The following is a 23747-nucleotide window of genomic DNA, read 5'->3' as shown; positions in this document are numbered from 1 at the left end:
TGAGCCTGATGGGAAAGCAGTATGGCAGAGGAGAGTCAAGTTCCGGTGTACCGACCCATGCAGGATTGGCGTTGTGCTAAAAGGTCAACCAATATCACTGTGCAGGCCAAGATATCAGCCAATAAACCTTCAGAATCTCTGACAACCAGGCAAACTACAATACCAGATCACTCTCTTCCACCTGCATTCACTTGTGGGCAATGCTGCGATTTATGGGGCATCACATGTGCTGTGATATGAGACATCCACATTTCATGGCAGCAATACTAAATGTATATATGTAGATAGAGATAGGTGAAAAACTTACGCGAGGCCCCCTCCATCCAAAAACTGATCAGCAAGTCAAGCATTTGCTTCCTATATCCCCCATCTCCACTTTCCCAGGGATTACAATGTCAAAAGATGGCGTTGCGCTTTCCTATTGGATCCAATACTATATATACACACAGGACAAGCAATAAAAGGGTGACGCCTTCATTAAAGTGGTTGTAAACCCTTACATACACCCATTGATGCGAGTGGCCTCAGGTGATACACAGAGATGAAACAAATCCCCCTGCATAAGTTGTACCCGTTTGTCTACATTCCATTAAAGTCTAGAATTTAAAAAAACTTGTCTAATCTGTCAGGAAAAAAAAGGGGACGGAGGAAAAAAGGGGGTGGAGAGCTGAAGTTACACTCTTCAGAGCTCAGTGAGGAGACCTCTGGGACAGGGCCGGCGCCAGCGCAAGGCAACATGGGCACTTGCCTTACGGCACCAGGGAACAGGGTGGAAAATTGACAGTGTCACTGTCTCTCTCGTCTCTGTCAGTCCCAGGATTACACACAGCAGGTATCTCCCGCTTAGTGTGGTAACTTTGGCCGCGCTGTGAGAAAAGTCCCGCCCTCCTCCTAGATCAGCTCGTGTGATAGGCAGAACAATGTGTCCATCACACAAGCTGATCTAGGAGGGCGCGACTTTTCTCACAGCGCGGCCAAAGTTTTCACACTAAGCTCCGATACACACAGCGGGAGATGACTGCTGTGTGTGAAGTGTAGAGGAGGAGGGAGGGAGGGGAGCGCTGCAGCCACACTGGCAGTGTGTGTGATAAATTCTCTCTCAAGTCACGCTGCCCCGGCGGCCCCTCCTCTCTTCTGGTCCATCCCCATTTGCTTGTGACGTCATCTGGGATGGACGAGAAGAGAAGAGAGGCCACCGGGGCAGCGTGACTTGAGAGAGAACTAATCACAGATGCTTCCTGCATACTGGTTGAAAGGTAAACGCTGTGGCCCAATGTGCTCCAATATGCCCTGATGTGCTCCAATATGCCCCGATGTGTGCCAATATGCACCGATGTGCGCCAATATGCCCCGATGTGCTCCAATTTTCCCCCGATGTGCGCCAATATGCCCCGATGTGCGCCAATATGCCCCGATGTGCTCCAATATGCCCTGATGTGCTCCAATATGCCCCGATGTGTGCCAATATGCACCGATGTGCGCCAATATGCCCCGATGTGCTCCAATTTTCCCCCGATGTGCGCCAATATGCCCCGATGTGCGCCAATATGCCCCGATGTGCGCCAATATGCCCCGATGTGCGCCAATATGCCCCGATGTGCTCCAATATGCCCCGATGTGCTCCAATATGCCCCGATGTGCTCCAATATGCCCCGATGTGTGCCAATATGCACCGATGTGCGCCAATATGCCCCGATGTGCTCCAATTTTCCCCCGATGTGCGCCAATATGCCCCGATGTGCGCCAATATGCCCCGATGTGCGCCAATACGCCCCGATGTGCTCCAATATGCCCCGATGTGCTCCAATATGCCCCGATGTGCTCCAATATGCCCTGTGCCCTGATGTGCCATGTGTCCTGATGTCCCGTGCCCTGATGTCCCAGTCTGCTGTGCCTCAATGTTATGTGCCCTGATGTGCTGTGCCCTTTACCCTGATGTGGCCTGGTATGCTATAAGGTGATGTGCTATGCCCTGTTTGCTGTGCCCTGTGCGTGTGTGCCGTGGGGGGCCTCAAAATGCACCTTCGCCTGAGTTGGCAAAAATCCTTGCACCGGCCCTGCTCTGGGAGGGGGGTGGGGGACCCCCCCCCCCCCATCCCTCCTAGAGGTCTCCTCACTGAGCTCTGCAGAGTTTAACTTCAGCTTTCCACCCCCTTTTTCCTGACAGGGGGGGGGGACCCCCCTTCACACAGCACAGAGCTGAGGCTGTCAATCAGCTGGAACTCCCTCCCCTGTCACCTTTATTTCTCTTGGTGTCAAGAAAAACTCATCAGAAGTGACTGATAGCAGAGGAATGACACTTAGTGCTCTGGATTGCAACAAGTACACACTATAGAGGGATATCCTTTGTTCATATTTCATGTCTGAGGTTTACAACCACTTTAAAAAAAAGGACCAATGAGAAGGGAGGAAAACACAAAAAAAAAAAAAACAAAAAAAAAAAAAACGCACCAAAGTCTCAACACCGGAGAGATATAAAGAACGGAAGGGAGATTCAGTCCATCCCTGCCCGCCTCAAACGCCGCCATGCCGGTTCTCAGTGGAGTTGATCTTTAAATAACATAATTATTCATCATCAAGGAGAGCGGGGGAGGTCGCGTCCTCCAATTCAGTCGGCTCCACCATGAAAAGACGAAACACTCGCACACCAACACACAAAGTCCTAGTAGATCTGTAGTGTCTAGAAGAAGTCTCTTGCCCCGCCGCATGAAATGAATGGAGACTGCAAGAAATTCATTTTTCTTCTTTTTCAAAATGTTAATGTCGGCGCTGCGCCTGAATAAGAGCTCCATTCACCCGGAGACAGATGAACGTCATTCGCGCAGGAAAGGCCGAGCGGTGGGAGTGCGCAATACGCGTCTCGGCAGTGTCTGTAGAAGTCTGCCGGCGGTCAGAACAAAGTGTCATTGGGCTGCCCGACCTCATCCGCCAGGTTCAGGATGTAGCTGGCCACGTCCTCTTTAGTCGGGGCGTCAGACACCACCCAGGAGTCGTTCATTCCGGTCACCTGCAGGCGGCAGATTGGACAGTTGCGGTTCCGATCGCTCCTGTTAAAAGGAAGATTAAGCGAAATATATTTGCATTAGGAGAAGGAATGGTCATATTTTTGGTTTATAGTCACCTAAATACATTATAGTATTAAAGCGGAGTTCCACCCAAAAATAGAACCTCCGCTTTTTCGGAACCCCCCCCCCCCCCACCGGTGTCACATTTGGCACCGTCCAGGGGGGTGCAGATACCTGTCTAAGACAGGTATCTGCACCCACTTCCGGGCATAGACTCACGCCACTTCTCATCCGCCGTCCCCCCGCTGTCTCCTAGGAAACACACTGGTCCCAGGAGAGAGCGGGGACCAGTGAGGACAGTGAATAAAGTGACAGTGCTTATGCGCTACTATAGACACTCAATGAATAAACCCTAAACCAAATGTATCAAAAAGTTGCTGCAAAACCTAAAGTGTTTACAATACACAAATATAATAATGGAAGAGGTGAGGAGTTCTGCGCAACCTAGCACGCAGACATAGTGAAAGTGTTGAGTATAAATAAATAAATAAATAAATAAATATAAATACTGATAAGTGGTAACACAAACACGAGCAAATAGAAGCTCAATCCAATCCAGTGAGAGAGTGAAAATGTCCAAACAATAAATATAAAATGTATATAAAATATAAAATATATAATATATAATATTAATATGCAATAAATATACAGTCTATTTATACATATGCATATATAAAGTGAAGTCTATAGCCGTGAAAAAGTGTCCATTCATAGGGTGAGAAATGGATAAATAAATAAATCAATCTGGTGATCCAGTGCTGATAGTGTTTCTTCAAATAAGTATAGGCTGCCACAGGGGATGTAGCTAATGTGATCCCAGAGCGATCCAGTAAAGAGTGTTGACAGATGGGTGTAATAATCCCTCCCTGAGCTCCCGGGACTCTTACCTCCACACAGATAATCAAGTGCGTCCACTATAAGTATCTCGACCAGACCTCCGTATGTATACTCCACTAATCCTCCTTAGATATCCATGGCTGGGTCCTCTTATCCATCCAGACCGTCAGTGTGCCCAGGAGAAAAAGTAGGGGAGACACAAAAACAGAGGAGGGGACTCCAATCGTGAAGTAGTAAGCACAAGCCAATATTTATTAAAGAGGGAAAAATTATACAGCAAGGAACTATTTAAAAACGAGCGGCGTTTCAAGCGCCTGTATACGTCATTCCAGGTGTACGTCCTCCCGTCCAATCCCTACGCGTTACGACACGTGTCACGTGTCTTCATCTGGGGATGAAGACACGTGACACGTGTCGTAACGCGTAGGGATTGGACGGGAGGACGTACACCTGGAGTGACGTATACAGGCGCTTGAAACGCCGCTCGTTTTTAAATAGTTCCTTGCTGTATAATTTTAGATCACATGTAAGCGCAGCTTTTTCCCTCTTTAATAAATATTGGCTTGTGCTTACTACTTCACGATTGGAGTCCCCTCCTCTGTTTTTGTGTCTCCCCTACTTTTTCTCCTGGGCACACTGACGGTCTGGATGGATAAGAGGACCCAGCCATGGATATCTAAGGAGGATTAGTGGAGTATACATACGGAGGTCTGGTCGAGATACTTATAGTGGACGCACTTGATTATCTGTGTGGAGGTAAGAGTCCCGGGAGCTCAGGGAGGGATTATTACACCCATCTGTCAACACTCTTTACTGGATCGCTCTGGGATCACATTAGCTACATCCCCTGTGGCAGCCTATACTTATTTGAAGAAACACTATCAGCACTGGATCACCAGATTTATTTATTTATTTATCCATTTCTCACCCTATGAATGGACACTTTTTCACGGCTATAGACTTCACTTTATATATGCATATGTATAAATAGACTGTATATTTATTGCATATTAATATTATATATTATATATTTTATATTTTATATACATTTTATATTTATTGTTTGGACATTTTCACTCTCTCACTGGATTGGATTGAGCTTCTATTTGCTCGTGTTTGTGTTACCACTTATCAGTATTTATATTTATTTATTTATTTATACTCAGCACTTTCACTATGTCTGCGTGCTAGGTTGCGCAGAACTCCTCACCTCTTCCACCAGTGAGGACAGGCTCGCGCATGCGCAGTAGGGAACCCGGGCAGTGAAACCGCAACGATTCACTTCCCGATTCCCTCACCGAGGATGGCGGCAGGGGCAGCCGAGAGACGAGCGATTGCTCGGCCTCGGCTGCCAACATTGCGGGCGTGCTGGACAGGTAAGTGTCCATTTTTTAAAAGTCAGCAGCTGCAGTATTTGTAGTTGCTGGCTTTTAAAAAATAAATGTTTTCGAGTGGACCTCCGCTTTAGAGTGGTTGGTAAGCCACTCTAACCTGTATACACCATCAGCACTGCCTCCTATTGTAGTGTCCCCCTCTATGTTTGATTTATAAAAATAAATGCTGCAAATACCTAATTTCACTGCCAGGATTGCGATCACATGACTGGCCAGCTTTCTCTTTTCCTCCTCTGAGAGATGCAGTGGGCGGGGCTGAGGTTCCTCTGCTGATGTCAGTCTGGAGGGGAGGAGGAGGAGAGAGCTGGCTGGTCTTGTGATCGCAATCTCGGCTCTTAAATTGGGTATTTACAGCATTTATATTTACAGTGGAACCTTGGTTTAAGAGTAACGTGGTTAACAAGCATTTTGAAAGACGAGCAGCTTTTTTTTTTTTTAATCTTGACTCTGTTTGCGAGTGTTGTCTCGCAAAACGAGCAGGATTCAAGCCAATGGGGTGTGCAGTACCACATTTGGCCAGAAATGCGGGGGCGCCAGTGACACTCTGAATCCATTCCTGAGTGTTTCCGAGCTGTCCCTGAGTATTTCCGAGGCTCTCAGGCACCCCCCCCCCCACCTCTGGCCACATGCTGTATTGCATGCAATAGAAGTAAATGGGAAACCAATTATCGTAATTTCCATTGACTTCTATGGCGAAACTCGCTTTGATATGCGAGTGCTTTGGATTGCAAGCATTCTCCTGGAACGGATCATGCTCGTAATCCAAGGTTCCACTGTGGAAACCATTCACAGAGGGGAACACTGCAATAGGAGGCAGTACTGATGGTGTATACAGGTTAGTGTTATGAGAGCAGCAGTAGGGGGGAGGGGTGGCTCACACACAGACAGAGAGGGGAGAGGGGAGGACACAAGAGCAGAGGGGAGAACAGATAGCAGCCTGCTGACAGAGGAATGTAAACTGACCACAGTGTCAGGGCTCAGCAGCCATGATACACTGTGGTCAGTTTACAGAGAGGTGGGGAGAAACTGTCAGGATCAGCCAGGTTTTTTTTTTTAGGTGTTATAGGGGTCAAGCACTGTGTCATATAACATGTGTTAAAGGTGCAGGATCCGTTTTTAAAACTTTTTTTGGGTTAACCACTTGCCGACCGCCGCACGCACTTTTACGTTGGCAGAATGGCATGGACAGGCAAATGGGCGTACACGTACGTCACTTTAAATTTTCCGCTGCGTGCGCGCCCCTGCCACAAGCTCCTTGACCGTGCCCGCGGGACCCGCGGACTCTATGTTCGCCGGTGTCCCGGAGCTGTAGAAAAGGGGGATGTCTATGTAAACAAGGCATCTCCCTATTCTGCCTAGTGACAGGACACTGATCGTATGCTCCCTGTCATTGGGAGCAGCGATCAGTGTCGTGTCACAGCAAGCCCATCCCCCACACTGTTAGAATCACTCCCTAGGACACACTTAACCCCTTCCTCGCCCCCTAGTGGTTAACCCCTTCCCTGTCAGTGACATTTATACATTAGAGACATACTTTAGCTCTTCTGCATTAGCTCACTGTAGTGATTTGGCAATGCCGAAGCCCCCGCACACGAGTTACGTCATATGGGCACCGGCCAATGAAAGTGGTCGGCAACTGATACCCGGAAGCCAGCCACTCGAAGATGTTGGCGGGGAGCTCCAGGAAGCCTCATGGCTGGAGCCAAGGTGAGCAGAGTTCCCTTTTAAGAAATAAAAAAGGCATTTGCCAAATCATTAGGCCCATACAGAATTGTAAACATTTCTCTGCTCTGGATTGTTAAGACACTCACTAAAGCTGAAGCATAGGCGTGCGCACAGGGTGTGCCAGGTGTGCCCAGGCACACCCTAATCACCCTGTGCAGCACAGATTCCCTCTACAGCCCTGGCTCCCATCTTTCCCCACCGCAGCGCTGCCAGCTTCCCTCCTCTCCTAACGGCTGTTGATGCTGGGATGTTTTAGGAGTGGGGAAGGGGCCAGTAAACATGTAATTTACTGGCCCCTTCCCTTTCTGAATGAACACTGTGAGTGATCGGTAGTGTGTGTTTGGGCGTTGGGGTGCACACCCTAATGCAATAGGCTGCGCACACCTATGAGCTGAAGTAACCAAGTCAGAAAACAAACTCATCTCTGCTGAGTCAAAAGCAATCCTGAATCTCTAGGATGAGTGAAATATGATAAGAATTTCCCCCGTTACAGCGGGCCACATGACGGGGCGCCTCACCATTTGTCAATACATTTCTGGCAGAAGCTGTGGGCGCAGGGCAGGATGAGGTCGGCGCGGCCGTCCATGCAGATGCAGCACTCCTCCTCGTCTGTAACTTGCTTCACCCTACCACACAGGAAGAGCAAAGTCCGGTCATTAGATTGTATCAAAAACTCTACCAAGCCATTTCAACAGAACAGGAAACCATTATCTATGCCATCATGCTGCAAATGTGTGGAAAACGAGCTTTGTACCTACCTTGATTTGCAAGTGAGCCCCCCCCCCCCCCCGGCAAACTTGACAACCAGAGTAATTAGACGAATGAAATGTGGGAGTGCACCGCTCCTAATTACCTCTCCTAAGGTCAGCTGTCTCCACAGTCAAGCAGGGTGCTGGGAAAAATAAAAATAAAAAATAGCGCCGCACTCCAAATATTCACCTTTATTGAAAATTTTAAATCATGGCATCAAAGGTAGGTACAGACTAACTGCACAGCCTCTGACATGTTTCACACCAGGCATGGTGCCTAGTTATAGCTATAACTAAGCACCATGCCTGGTGTGAAACATGTCAGCGGCTGTGCATTTAGTCTGTACCTACCTTTGATGCCATGATTTAAAATGTTCAATAAAGGTGAATATTTGGAGTGCAGCTCTCCAGCTATTTATTTTTTCCCAACAAGAATAATTAGTGGTCAATAAAATCCATGGAAATAAAGGAGGTGGCCACAAGAGCCCCTCCCACCTGAACTAAAGGAAGCCCCCCTCCTACCATCGCATCCCACATGGTCCACAGGAAGCCTCCTACTACCACCGCATCCCACATGGTCCACAGGAAACCTCCTACTACCACATGGTCCACAGGAAGCCCCCTCCTACCATCGCATCCCACATGGTCCACAGGAAGCCCCCTTCTACCACCACATCTCCCACATGGTCTACAGGAAGCCTCCTACTATCACCGCATCCCACATGGTCCACAGGAAGCCCCCTCCTACCACATGAAGCCCCTTCCTACCAATAGATCCCACATGGTCCACAGGAAGCCCCCTCCTACCACATGAAGCCCCTTCCTACCAATAGATCCCACATGGTCCACAGGAAGCCCCCCTCCTACCATCGCATCCCACATGGTCCACAGGAAGCCCCATCCTACCACCACATCCCACATGGTCCACAGGAAGCCCCCCTCCTACCACATGGTCCACAGGAAGCCCCATCCTACCACCACATCCCACATGGTCTACAGGAAGCCTCCTACTACCATTGCATCCCACATGGTCCACAGGAAGCCCCCTCCTACCACATGGACCACAGGAAGCCCCTTCCTACCACCACATCCCACAAGAAGCCCCCTCCTACCAATAGATCCCACATGTAGCCTCCTACTACCACCGCATCCCACATGGACCACAGGAAGCCCCCTCCTACCAATAGATCCCACATGGTCCACAGGAAGCCCCCTCCTACCACCACATCCCACATGGACCACAAGAAGCCCCCACCTACCAATAGATCCCACATGGTCCACAGGGAGCCTCCTCCTACCACCGCATCCCACATGGACCACAAGAAGCCCCCTCCTACCAATAGATCCCACATGGTCCACAGGAAGCCCCCTCCTACCACCACATCCCACATGGACCACAAGAAGCCCCCTCCTACCAATAGATCCCACATGGTCTACAGGAAGCCTCCTACTACCACCGCATCCCACATGGACCACAGGAAGCCCCCTCCTACCACTGCATCTCACATGATTCTTAGGAAGCCCCCTCCTACCACTGCATCTCACATGATTCTTAGGAAGCCCCATACTACAACTTCATCCCACATGGACCACAGGAAGCCCCCGCCTACCACAGCATTCCACAGGAAGCCCCATACTACCACTTCATCCCACATGGACCACAGGAAGCCCCATACTACCACTTCCTCCCACATGGACCACATGAAGCCCCCTCCTACCATCGCATTCCATGTGATCCACAGGAAGCCCCATACTACCAATTTATCCTACATGGACAACAGAAAGTCCCCTCCCACCACTGCATCCCACATGGTCCACAGGAAGCACCCTCCTACCACTGCATTCCATATGGACAACAGGAAGCCCTCTACTATCATCACCTCCCACATGGACCACAGGAAGATCCCTCCCGCCACTGCATCCCACATGGATCACATGAAGCACCCTACCAAAACCTCATCTCACATGGACCACAGGTAGACCCCTCCCACCACCAAAACCCACATGGACCACAGGAAGCCCCCCTCCTACCACTGCATCCCACATGGACCACAGGAAGCACCCTACCAAAACCTCATCTCACATGGACCACAGGTAGACCCCTCCCACCACCAAAACCCACATGGACCACAGGAAGCCCCCCTCCTACCACTGCATCCCACATGGACCACAGGAAGCACCCTACCAAAACCTCATCTCACATGGACCACAGGTAGACCCCTCCCACCACCAAAACCCACATGAACCACAGGAAGCCCCGCCTCCTACCACTGCATCCCACATGGACCACAGGCAGTCTTCTCACACCACTGCATCCCACATGGACCACAGGCAGTCTTCTCACACCACTGCATCCCACATGGACTACAGGTATCCCCCCCTACCTACACTGCTATCCACATCTAATTATGCAATTCATGTTCAGGGAGCTCAGTTGAGGGCTTAAAAAGGACTCACCACATACAGTATACAACAACCAGACTGTGCAATCTCCAATTACTATACAGGGCATGTGTCTACATAATAATACATTTTTACATGATGTTTGTGGTATTAGGGAGGAACATCTCTAGTGGTTTTGGGTTCACGGTGAAAGGCTGCCAGGAAAATATCTCTTGTAAAAAAATAAAAATAATAATCTCCCGTGGATGCTGTGTAAATATGTGGAGCTCGGCTCCGGGCCAAATTGGTTTCCTTTTGGCTCTTTTTTCCCCTCGATTTAGATGGAAGTGACAGATTAGCTGTCATGAAACGTCATTGGCTGGAAACTGCAAGATGATTATTTCCCCTCCAGAGCCCCCTCAGCCCTCATCCAATATAAACACAGAGAGGACTTGGCAGCTCCAGGGAGGTCCGCTGTACACAGGCCGAGTCCCGGAAGACGGGCACAGTACTCTGCACACAGCTGGGATCACAGGAAGGACACAGACAGGGACATGACTACTCTTCATTTAGGATCACAAAACCCCAAATTGTTGTTTGCGGACCACGACTTTTGCTGTAGGATGCTGTAGAAAATGTCAGGAAAGACCTACTAGAACAGCTGAACTTTATTTGGGGTTAATCAGAGGCACTTTAAAATGATGGCAGATGTGTACTGACTCCTATTTTACATGTTTGACCCCTGGTTCATATTGCAGCGATTTGACATGTCAAATCGGCGGCTATTGCCGGCAATGGCACCGTCTGATGCCGCATTTGCAGCTTCACACCGATTCCCAAAAGTAGTTTATTTTGGTGACTTTGGGGTGCGATCTCATTAGACATTCTGCGCAGGAACCTGCACAGACGTCTCTGAAATCTGAGTGGATGGTTCGGATGGATGCTTGAGTGTTCGTGAGTGTGTCGGGGGTATTGTTCTGTACCTATCAGGTAGCTCCACGGGTGGTGGGTAACTATGACAGCTGGCCACGTTTGGTCCACATGGGTTACCCGGGAGCAACTGTTTTTCTAGTTCCTCCGTTGAGGGACCGGGGTAATTATCCCGAGGGAGGGAAGTACAGTATAGTGATATGAGTTGGTTGCATTTTGTGCCATGTTATGCCTATATTGTACCGTGTACTGTGCCTTTCCTTTTTGATGACTGTAATTGCAGAAAATTAATAAAACAAAGTTTAAAAAAAAAAAAAAAAAAAGAAGAAGGGAGGAGTGTCTGATCTGTCCACTGCAATGTCGCAGTTCCAAAAAAAAAAAAAAAATTGCAGATTGCCGCCATCACTAGTAAAAAATAAATAATTATAATGCCATAAATATATTCCCTATTTGGTAGAAGCTATAACTTTTGCGCAATCAATTGACGCTTATTTCGATTTTTTTTTAACCAAAAATATGTAGAAAGATACATATTGGCCTAAACCGATGAAATTTGTTTTTTTTGGGGGAGAAAAAATAAAAAAGTATTATCTTTCAAAAATTGTCTCTCTTTTTTTGTTTGTAGCGCAAAAAGTAAAAACGGCAGAGGTGATCAAATACCACCAAAAGAAAGTTCTATATGTGGGGAAAAAAAAAAAATTCTTTGTTTGGGTACAACACCCAGGGTGTGTAGACTTTTTATATCCATTGTATGTATGGGGCTACAGAATAAATTACAATGCAGATTGATTATATGATCGGAAAAATTCATGACTGATCAATCATACTTTTAAATCAATGATTGTGTGGGACAGTACCAAGTGTGTCAAGTTGGTCGATTATTTAAAAAAAAAAAAAAAAAAGATTGTGAGCAGTTTGTTTTTGTGATGGCTTGCACCTTGAGATCATTTTCAGATTGGTGTGTGTATGGTCGCCCTTATACAATGGGGGGGGGGGGGGGGGGGGAGGGACAGACGGACTAGTCTACATACTTCCCCATCAGGATGCTGGCTTGGCAGGAAGACACAGAAGAGAGGTTTTCGGCGTCCTCCTGGGCGCGCGCGCTGCTCTGAGCGTAGACGTTGTCCGCGTGACTGGTGATGTCCTTGTAGAGTTGGATGAACTGGTAGAGGTTCATAATCCGGGACACTTCCACAATGCCGCTGGTTTTATTAATCTGGAACACAGAGAACAATATCAACCAATTTCTGTGTTCGGAGGCGAAGACCCCGTACACGCCATTATGCCCCGTACCAGGGCAGGACTTGGGGTGGTGGGGGCCCCTGGGCTTAATAATCGAAGGGACCCCCTGGATCAGATCAGAGAAGCAGGGGGGGAGATGGGTTGTTACCGCCGACCTATCATAGTTGTTGAGGGGGGTGGGGGGTTGCAGGATCCGCCAACCGACCTATCAAAGTTGTTGAGTGGGTGCGCTGACCGATCATACTTATTGAGCAAGGGGGGGGGGCGCCGCTGGACGCTCTTCTTACCTCTTCCCAGGGCTGCCCTTCAGTAATTTTTGGGGCCCCTTACACAGCTGCAGTGAAGGGGCCCCCTGGTGCCACGGATTATATCCATCTGCCGAAGTTGTTGAGAGGGGGGGGGGTGCCGGGGTTGGCACGAAATTGCGGGAGGGGGTTACCGCGATTGCCGCAGAATTGCGGGAGGGGATTGCCGCGAACAGGTTATTGCCTCGAAATTGCGGAAAGGGGAATGCCACGAACGGGGGTTTGCTGCGATTGGGCCCGGGGGCCCCCTATTGGGCGGGGGTCCATGGGCTTGAGCCCAGTCAAGTCCAATGGTAAGTTTGGCCCTGCCCCGTACACACGAGCGGGTTTTCCTGATGAGAAAACTGCGAGGAGAGCTTTTGGCTGGGAATCCCGGCCGTGTGTATGCTCCCTCGCAGTTTTTCCGAAAGGAAAACTGGCAAAAAACGCCAGACAAAAAAAAATAAAAAGAACCTGCTCCCTTTTTTCCCCCATCGGAAAACCCGGCCGTGTGGACGAGAAAACCGGCGGTTTTTGGCAGTGTTCCTCTATCCGTAAAATTCCGATGGAGCGTACACACGGTCGGGATCCCCGAGGAAAATCTCTCATCTGAGTTTTCCCGCTGGTAAAACCAATCGTCTGTACGGGGGAAAAGTAGAGAGCAGGTTCTCGGGTTTTCCCCTTGAGATTTCCAACGGATATTTTCCTGTCGGGAATCCCGCTTGAGTGTATTAGATTTTCATTCTATTTTTTTCTTCAGATTTACCAAAACCACGTAGCGCAAGGGCCTGCCTGATTGGATACCAATTGAAAGGGGCCCAATACACATCATGAGAAGCTCACTGTGTGCAGTGAAATCAGAGGAAGCCGTTTCAGTCCAGGAGAGGAGCCGGTACACCCGTGCAAGACTGGGTGGGGTCGGAGGTCAGATTTAAGTATAAATTGCCATGACAAGTACCGGGATATCATATAACGGCAGTTTTCTGGCGTTGAATGACGCAGAGCAGCGCAGCGCTCACCTTCGTACACAAAACACGAACAACAACTTTCCACAGAGCAGACGTGTCCGATCCTGGCTGCACTTCAAACAGGAGATGTTTGTCCTGTCCTGATGCCAACCTCGCCGTCCTGAGACAAAGGAAATGAAATAATGGAGTCATCACAGAGGAATCCCTCAGATACACACAATGTCCTTATAACAACACCGTCATCATCCTACCGGTCACACGCCGTCCTCATCATACCCGTCACACACACACACACACTCTTCTCCCTGCCATACTGGTCATATACTGTGCTCCCCCACCATGCCCTGCCCTCCCTACCATACTGGGCGCACGCTGCCCTCCCTACCATACTGGGCGCACGCTGCCCTCCCTACCATACTGGGCGCACGCTGCCCTCCCCGCCATACTGGGCGCACAATGCCCTCCCCGCCATACTGGTCGCACATTGCCCTCCCCGCCATACTGGTCGCACATTGCCCTCCCCGCCATACTGGCCACACGCTGCCCTCCCCACCATACGCTGTCCTTCCCACCATACTGGCCACACGCTGCCCTCCCCGCCATACGCTGTCCTTCCCACCATACTGGCCACACGCTGCCCTCCCCACCATACGCTGTCCTTCCCACCATACTGGCCACACGCTGCCCTCCCCGCCATACGCTGTCCTTCCCACCATACTGGCCACACGCTGCCCTCCCCACCATACGCTGTCCTTCCCACCATACTGGCCACACGCTGCCCTCCCCGCCATACGTTGTCCTTCCCACCATACTGGCCACACGCTGCCCTCCCCGCCATACGCTGTCCTTCCCACCATACTGGCCACACGCTGCCCTCCCCACCATACGCTTTCCTCCCCACCATACTGGCCACACGCTGCCCTCCCCACCATACTGGCCACACGCTGCCCTCCCCACCATACGCTGTCCTTCCCACCATACTGGCCACACGCTGCCCTCCCCACCATACGCTGTCCTTCCCACCATACTGGCCACACGCTGCCCTCCCCACCATACGCTGTCCTTCCCACCATACTGGCCACACGCTGCCCTCCCCGCCATACTGGTCACACGCTGCCCTATCCACCACATGATGCCCTCCCCGCCATATTGGTCACACACTGCCAAATGCTGTCCTTCCTGCCCTCCCCGCCATACGCTGTCCTTCCCACCATACTGGCCACACGCTGCCCTCCCCGCCATACGCTGTCCTTCCCACCATACTGGCCATATGCTGCCCTCCCTGTCATAGGCTGTTCTCCCCGCCATTCTGGTAACACGCAATGTCCTCCCTGCCATACTGGCCACACGCTGTCCTCTTCATAAAATATATAATATAGATACACACATATACAGTATATGTATTACTTTCTTATGTAATGATACATTTATTACTGAGAAATGTAAAAAAAAAAAAGAAGGTCTCTGGTCCATAGGGGGAGGGAGAGATGAACTGGCTATAAAAAATACATTTTTATCATGTAGAACATCCGGTCTATTAGTAAATCTTCTGCCCTTTGCAGTGTGACAGACGAGGTGATGCAAGGATTGCTCTCCATGAGCTGGAATAGTATTCTTCAATTTGAAGACTCGGACAGCGGACTGAACCTGAATTTCTGGTTTCCTCTCAGTGTGAATGATCCGCTGTGTTCCCGGATTAGACGGTCCGGCGCTCATTCGCCCAGACAGCTGGTGTTTGATGTGTACACAGCGAGGGTGTGACATCACACCGCATGACTCGGAGGAGGACACCTTTCCCCAGACACCGGGCACTCATGTGACCAGCAATCAGAGGATGCATGGAGTGGACTCTGGAACCAAACACACAACTGTGAGGTCAGCCGTGTGAGAGAGTTTAGGACACTTTAGTACATATCCTTAAATAGATGCGAGTCCCAATTGGATGATATATACAGTGAGGGGAAAAAAAATAAAGTATTTGACCCCTTGCTGATTTTGTAGGTTTGCCCACTGACAAAAAAAACGATCAGTTTATAATTGTAATGGTTGGTCACACATGGCCAATCTTATTTCTCGAGGTCCTAAAATCCTCAAATGACCCCTTTTTGGAAAGTAGACAGTCCAAGGTATTTAGGAAGAGGCATGGCAGGCTTCTTAACCACTTCTGGACGCATGTACATATACGTCGGCAGAATGGCACGGACAGGCACATTGGCGTACCTGTACGTCCCTGCCTAGACATGGGTCGGGGGTCCGATTGGGACCCCCCCCCGGTACATGCGGCAGTTCCCGTGGCTTCAGGAGCGATCCGGGACGAGGGCGCGGCTATTCGTTTCTAGCTGCCCCCTCGCGATCGCTCCCCGGAGCTGAAGAACGGGGAGAGCCGTATGTAAACACGGCTTCCCCGTGCTTCACTGTGGCGGCTGCATCGATCGTGTAAACCCTTTTATAGGGAGACTCGATCGATGACATCAGACCTACAGCCACACCCCCCTAAAGTTGTAAACACACACTAGGTGAACCCTAACTCCTACAGCGCCCCCTGTGGTTAACTCCCAAACTGCAACTGTCATTTTCACAATAAACAATGCAATTTAAATGCATTTTTTGCTGTGAAAATGACAATGGTCCCAAAAATGTGTCAAAATTGTCCGAAGTGTCCGCCATTATGTCGCAGTCACGAAAAAAATCGCTGATCGCCGCCATTAGTAGTAAAAAAAAAAATAAAAAAAAAAATAAAACTTTTCCCTATTTTGTAAACGCTATAAATTTTGCGCAAACCAATCGAAAAACGCTTATTGCGATTTTCTTTTACCAAAAATAGGTAGAAGAAGAATACGTATCGGCCTAAACTGAGGGAAAAAAAAATGTTATATATGTTTTTGGGGGATATTTATTATAGCAAAAAGTAAAAAATATTGAATTTTTTTCAAAAATGTCGCTCTATTTTTGTTCATAGCGCAAAAAATAGAAATCGCAAAGGCAATCAAATACCATAAAAGAAAGCTCTATTTGTGGGAAAAAAAAGGACGCAAATTTTGTTTGGGAGCCACGTCGCACGACCGCGCAATTGTCTGTTAAAGCGACGCAGTGCCGAATTGTAAAAACGCCTCTGGGCATTTAGCAGCATATTGGTCCGGGGCTTAAGTGGTTAAAGTAGTAATTTTTTGTCAATTTTTTGGGGGAAATTAAGACATAAAATAAAAAATATTTTTTTTCTTTTTACATACGGTCACCAGTGATTATATATTATATGTGTGTGTATATATATATATATTATATATATATATATATACACACACATACACATACACACACACACACATACATACATACATACATACATACACACACGTACGTATGTATGTATGCACACACTTTTTTTTTTACACATCCTTTTATCAGTCGCCATAGTGTACTACTCTGGAAAGGGGGGATAATCAGGGATTTTTTTTTTTTTTCACACTTTAATAGCTATTTCACTAATAGCAATGTTTTAAATCGTCATGAAAGAGTTGCATTCATAACAGCGGTACTAGTGATCCGTGATTGGCTACAGCTAATCATATGGTACAGGGTGCTGCGATTAGCCCAGATACCAATTAATTATTATTATACACGATTTTTATAGCGCCAACAGTCAACGCAGCGCTTTACAATGTATAGGGGGGACAGCACAATTACAGTACAGTTCAACACAGAAGGCAGAGGAGGGCCCGGCTCGTAGAGCTTACATTCTAAAAGGGAGGGGGAGGTGGTACAAAAGGTAATAGCTGTGGAGAATGATTTGATGGGGGGGGGGGGGGCACGGTGACAGTTGCTAGGTGGGTGTGGGATAGGCTTCCCTGAATAAATGAGTTTTCAGGGATCTCCTAAAGGTGGACAGGGTAGGGGCTGATCGGACACACCGGGGCAGGGAGTTCCAGAGGATGGGAGAGGTTTTGACGAAGTCCTGAAGGCGAGCATGGGAGGAGGCAACAAAGGGAGCTAGTAACAGCTATGTAATAGCTGTGGGCCAATCACAGCATCACTGTAGGAATCGCAGCTGCTATTAATGACTCAGAAGTTTGGCTCCCCCCTCCCCCTTCCGTCGCCAGGCCAATTAGAAAGCGCAGCACGCTTCGCACATGCGCAGTAGGGTACCGGCTGTGAAGCCCAAAGGCTTCGCTGCCAGTTTCCCTCACTACGAACAGCGACGGCAGCACCCGACAGCCGATACCGAAAAAATCGGCTGGGGTGAGGACATCGCGGAGACCCGGGACAGGTAAGTGTCCCAATATTAAAAGGCAATAGGGTGCGGCTTGTAATGCGACTTGACCTGTCAAATTGAATGACAAGTTGCTCCAATGGGAACGGGGGCTTAAATGTTACGCTCACCTTAACTCTCTTCAATACAAACATGTTTCTTAATTCCAAAATATTGTGGCAATAAAATAAAGAACCCCTTGAGAGGAGAAGGGGGGGGGGGTTCTATTTTATAAAAAGGGGTCTTTTTGGACTGACCTGCCATTCTTATTTTATATAGTAAAAAAAAAAAGTTATATTTATTTTTATTAAACACACACAACCAAACAAAAACAGAAGTCTCAAGCAAATTGTATAAAACAAATTTGTTACGTGGCAGAGTAATTGTCAGCCAAAGTATCACAGCACAAGAAACTAGACAATGTGGCCAGATTCAAGTAGGGCGCCGCATCTTTAAGGAGGCGTAGCGTATCGTATTTACGCTACGCCGCCTTAAGTCAGAGAGCCAAGTGCTGTATTCACAAAGCACTTGCCTCCTAACTTACGGCGGCGTAGCGTAAATGTGGCCGGCATAAGCGCGCCTAATTCAAATGAGGATGGGGGGGGCGTGTTTTATGTAAATTACTCGTGACCCGACGTGATTGACGTTTTTTACGAATGGTGCATGCGCCGTCCGTGTAAATATCCCAGTGTGTATGGCGGCAAAGTACACCGCAAGGACGTATTGGTTTCGACGTGAACGTAAATTACGTCCAGCCCCATTTACGGACGACTTACGCAAACGACGTAAAATTTCCAAATTTCGACGCGGGAACGACGGCCATACTTTACATTACTAGGCCAGCTATTTGATGGAACAACTTTACGCCGGAAAACGCCTAATGTAAACGGCGTATCTTTACTGCGACGGGCGCACGTACGTTCGTGAATAGGCGTATCTAGTTATTTACATATTCTACGCCTAAATATTGCACCCTAAGATACGACGGCGCAGGCTGTCATATCTTAGCTAGGTTTAAGTGTATCTCAGTTTGAGAATACACTTAAACTTAGGACGGCGCAGATTCAGAGTTACGTCGTAAATCTTTCTAAATCCAGCTAAATGGTCTTTACAGGAGGGAGGGGGGGTAATATGTTGCGTGGTCAAACATAGGGTGAAAATGAGGATAATTATTGTTCACAAGCATGCATACTGTTGCCATGGTTGCTAGGCAGACATTAGAATCAGGAAGCTATAGAGGATGACAGAGGACGGCAGACTGATCTGGAAATGTCATGGAATGACGGAACGGCTGACGCAGCGATTCTATCCTTCATGAGGGAAGTTTTCCTAGCGGTTTGTGGGGGGGGGGGGGGGGTTTGCCTCGCCCCCCTATGTCGGGGTCATGTATGTAGCGCAGGCGCCGATGGATATATAGCGCACTCTTACACATCGTTGAGCTCAGCGACTCGCCCCAGGAACTCCTCGTACGTCAGGAAGCCGCTCTCACGCACCAGGGTCACGTGCTTGGCGACCTTCTCGGGAAGTTTGTTGATGGCCCCCTGGCTGGACAGCTGGTGGCCCATCGCTGGGGCGGGGCGGAGATACTTTCCCGCACAATTCAGGTCTCGTTTACAACGACGGGTCCTGAAAAAGAACAAAACATTGAAAAGGAACTTTAATCTGCTTATATTTTGACTTTCCTTCACCTCTCTTTTTTAATACAAACTAATTTCTTTATTATACCACATTCTTTTTAACATGGCTTCCCTCAATATTCTTTCAAGATCCTCCATGGTTTTTTCCCATCTCTAAGTAAAGCCTGTCAACCCCAATTGCTTTGCTGTGTCATATTATATTTCTGTTTCTGATATGAACTTACCACATCTTTTATAATTATGCTGTATCTTTATATATAACCAACTATGTACCGCTCTCTATCTCCTGCAATAAAAGTTTGTAAACAAAAAAAAAAAAAAAAAAAAAAAAAAAAATTTTGACTTTCCTGCCCCCCCCCCCCCCCATCAACATGCCCCCCCCTCCCCCTCCCCCCATCAACATGCCAGCTTTCATTACACATCTCATTTTAGACCCAGTGATGTCATTCTGCGATTCTCTATGCAATGCAGGCAGATCATAGCTGGTGGGAGGGGCCAGCAGGGTGCTGTACTTCCTGAAACGTCCCAACCCCCTGCCCCAGGAGCCCTCAGTCCTGATGCTGGCAGTGGGCGGAGGAGTTATGCAAAGGGTTGGGTGCCAGTCTGGAGCAGTGGGCGTTCCTATCCAAACTGCATTGGCCCACAAACTGAACTGCCCTGGGTAACGCCCACAGGTGTCGTGAACCTCCATGATTTAAATCAGGGGTCTCCAAACTTCTGAAACAAAGGGTCACTTTACTGCCCTTCAAACTTTAGGGGGGGCGGAGTGTGCCCCATCAGTGGTGCCAGCGGGAACAATGGTGCCCCATCATTGGTGCCAGCGGGAGCAATGGTGCCCCATATCAGTGAAAGGAACAGTTCCCCAAGGGTTGCCCCCTCCTCCACCCGTATACCTACCTATTCCCCCTCCTCATGTGTACCTATCTCTGCCCCCCCTCCACCTGTGTACCCATCTCTGCCCCCCCTCCACCTGTGTACCCATCTCTGCCCCCCCTCCACCTGTGTACCCATCTCTGCCCCCCCTCCACCTGTGTACCCATCTCTGCCCCCCCTCCACCTGTGTACCCATCTCTGCCCCCCCTCCACCTGTGTACCCATCTCTGCCCCCCCCTCCACCTGTGTACCCATCTCTGCCCCCCCTCCACCTGTGTACCCATCTCTGCCCCCCCTCCACCTGTGTACCCATCTCTGCCCCCCCTCCACCTGTGTACCCATCTCTGCCCCCCCTCCACCTGTGTACCCATCTCTGCCCCCCCTCCACCTGTGTACCCATCTCTGCCCCCCCTCCACCTGTGTACCCATCTCTGCCCCCCTCCACCTGTGTACCCATCTCTGCCCCCCCCTCCACCTGTGTACCCATCTCTGCCCCCCCTCCACCTGTGTACCCATCTCTGCCCCCCCCCACCTGTGTACCCATCTCTGCCCCCCTCCACCTGTGTACCCATCTCTGCCCCCCTCCACCTGTGTACCCACCTCTGCCCCTCCTCCACCTGTGTACCCATCTCTGCCCCCCTCCACCTGTGTACCCATCTCTGCCCCCCCTCCACCTGTGTACCCATCTCTGCCCCCCTCCACCTGTGTACCCATCTCTGCCCCCCTCCACCTGTGTACCCATCTCTGCCCCCCCTCCACCTGTGTACCCATCTCTGCCCCCCTCCACCTGTGTACCCATCTCTGCCCCCCCTCCACCTGTGTACCCATCTCTGCCCCCCTCCACCTGTGTACCTACCTCTGCCCCCCCTCCACCTGTGTACCCATCTCTGCCCCCCCTCCACCTGTGTACCCATCTCTGCCCCCCCTCCACCTGTGTACCCATCTCTGCCCCCCCTCCACCTGTGTACCCATCTCTGCCCCCCTCCACCTGTGTACCCATCTCTGCCCCCCCTCCACCTGTGTACCCATCTCTGCCCCCCTCCACCTGTATACATACCTCTGCCCCCCCTCCACCTGTGTACCTACCTCTGCCCCCCCTCCTCCGCCCACCTCTGCCCCCCCTCCTCCACCCACCTCTGCCCCCTCCTCCACCTGTGTACCTACCTCTGCCTCCCCTCCACCTGTATACATACCTCTGCCCCCCTCCACCTGTGTACCCATCTCTGCCCCTCCACCTGTGTACCTACCTCTGCCCCCTCCACCTGTGTACCTACCTCTGCCCCCCTCCACCTGTGTACCTACCTCTGCCCCCCTCCACCTGTGTACCTACCTCTGCCCCCCTCCACCTGTGTACCTACCTCTGCCCCCCTCCACCTGTATACCTACCTCTGCCCCCTCCACCTGTATACCTACCTCTGCCCCCCTCCACCTGTATACCTACCTATGCCTCTCCTCCACCTGTATACCTACCTCTGCCCCCTCCACCTGTATACCTACCTATGCCCCCTGAACCTGTATACCTACCTATGCCCCCTCCATCTGTATACCTACCTCTGCCCCCTCCACCTGTATACCTACCTCTGCCCTCCTCCACCTGTATACCTACCTCTGCCCTCCTCCACCTGTATACCTACCTCTACCCCCTCCATCTGTGTACCTACCTCTGCCCCCTCCACCTACTTCTGCCCCCATCCACCTGTGCACCTACCTCTGCCCCCTCCACCTGTGTACCTACCTATGCCCCCTCCTCCGCTATGTGTGTAGAAGATACCTACTTCCGTCCCCGGTAGATGTGTACCTACCTCTGGCAGGCCGTGTGATGACACTCAGAGGGGTCTCCATAGACACACACAGACCCCGCAGTGTCGGACACTCTCCGCTCTCGGCTGTCACTGTGCGAGGAACGTCATTACCCAGCGCGGCGCCTGCCCGGAACGTAAGGAACTCCGCCGCCATGTTTGATGTGGGCAGCGCTCGCCCTCAATGCCCCTTATTGAGTTTTATATGATTATTTTTTTGCCAACTACCGCCGCTGGGGGGCAGCACCGAGCTCCCACAGTTATCCCATGGGTTCAGTCTGTCCCCTCATTACCCCATTGGCTAAGCCTGTGTGTCCCCCTTCTATTCTGTGTACCAATATCATCTGTCTGCTCACACTCTGTCCCCCTACAATGCTATTGGCTCACTCTGTGCCCCTATATTATCCTATTTGCTCATCACACGTCACACTATTCTCCCATTTGTCTACCCTTAGGGTGACCACATTTCCGAACTGCCATTCAGGGACACCCCTCGCGCCAGCCCCAAAAAAGATGATTTTTGATACTTTTTTTGGCAATTTTTGAAAAAACTAAAGCAAACAGTGGTCACCAGTTTAGACAGGTGGTATACATTTTTTAATATATATTTTTTATTGCCCCCACATGTCAGCTTCATTTTTTATTGCCCCCTCTTGTCAGCTTCATTTTTTATTTCCCCCCCCATTTATCAGCTTCATTTTTTATTGCCCCCACTTGCCAGCTTCATTTTTTTTACTGCCCCCCACTTGTCAGCTTCATTTTTTTTATTGCCCCCACTTGTCAGCTTCATTTGATTGCCCCCTCTTGTCAGCTTCATTTGATTGCCCCCTCTTGTCAGCTTCATTTTTTATTGCCCCCACTTGTCAGCCTCATTTTTTATTGCCCCCACTTGTCAGCTTAATTTTTTTTTTCCCCCCCCCCCCCATTTATCAGCTTCATTTTTTATTTCCCCCACTTGTCAGCCTCATTTTTTTTACTGCCCCCCACTTGTCAGCTTCATTTTTTTTATTGCCCCCACTTGTCAGCCTCATTTTTTTATTGCCCCCACTTGTTAGCCTCATTTGATTGCCCCCACTTGTCAGCTTAATTTTTTATTCCCCCCCCACATTTGTCAGCTTCATTTTTTATTGCCCCCACTTGTCAGCTTCATTTGATTGCCCCCACTTGTCAGCTTCATTTTTTATTTCCCTCCCATTTATCAGCTTCATTTTTTATTGCCCCCACTTGTCAGCCTCATTTTTTTATTGCCCCCACTTGTTAGCCTCATTTGATTGCCCCCACTTGTCAGCTTAATTTTTTATTCCCCCCCCCACATTTGTCAGCTTCATTTTTTATTGCCCCCACTTGTCAGCTTCATTTGATTGCCCCCACTTGTCAGCTTCATTTTTTATTTCCCTCCCATTTATCAGCTTCATTTTTTATTGCCCCCACTTGTCAGCCACATTTTTTATTGCCCCCACTTGTCAGCCTCATTTTTTATTGCCCCCACTTGTCAGCCTCATTTTTTATTGCCCCCACTTGTCAGCCTCATTTTATTGCCCCCACTTGTCAGCCACATTTTATATTGCCCCCACTTGTCAGCCTCATTTTATTGCCCCCACTTGTCAGCCTCATTT

At 49.5% G+C, this 23747-nt stretch overlaps 1 protein-coding gene across 1 annotated transcript; it reads right to left on the bottom strand.

The window, feature by feature from the left end:
• Positions 1–2424: 2424 nt before the first annotated feature.
• Positions 2425–22253, bottom strand: RNF141 (ring finger protein 141). Its single transcript, XM_040327969.1, has 6 exons — positions 22135–22253; positions 19251–19448; positions 13628–13736; positions 12114–12298; positions 7540–7647; positions 2425–3047 (listed from the first exon to the last, which is right to left on the bottom strand). The coding sequence occupies exons 2-6, from the start codon at positions 19385–19387 to the stop codon at positions 2891–2893; spliced, it is 696 nt and encodes a 231-aa protein (XP_040183903.1). The 5' UTR covers positions 19388–19448; positions 22135–22253; the 3' UTR covers positions 2425–2890.
• Between the last annotated feature and the right edge of the window lie 1494 nt (positions 22254–23747).

This window comes from Rana temporaria, chromosome 11, assembly GCF_905171775.1.
Source record: "Rana temporaria chromosome 11, aRanTem1.1, whole genome shotgun sequence".
Taxonomy (NCBI): domain Eukaryota; kingdom Metazoa; phylum Chordata; class Amphibia; order Anura; family Ranidae; genus Rana; species Rana temporaria.
This window is presented reverse-complemented; position numbering and strand designations above follow the sequence as displayed.

What these genes read in the sequence shown, in the direction of transcription:
- RNF141 (XM_040327969.1), bottom strand. Translation starts at nt 19,387, where the DNA reads ATGGGCCACCAGCTGTCCAGCCAGGGGGCCATCAACAAACTTCCCGAG. An exon ending in GTCGCTGAGCTCAACGATGT is followed by an intron (nt 13,737 to 19,250) that starts GTAAGAGTGCGC and finishes CCTTTGTCTCAG; the next exon opens with GACGGCGAGGTTGGCATCAG. An exon ending in CAGAAATGTATTGACAAATG is followed by an intron (nt 3,048 to 7,539) that starts GTGAGGCGCCCC and finishes TCCTTTTAACAG; the next exon opens with GAGCGATCGGAACCGCAACT.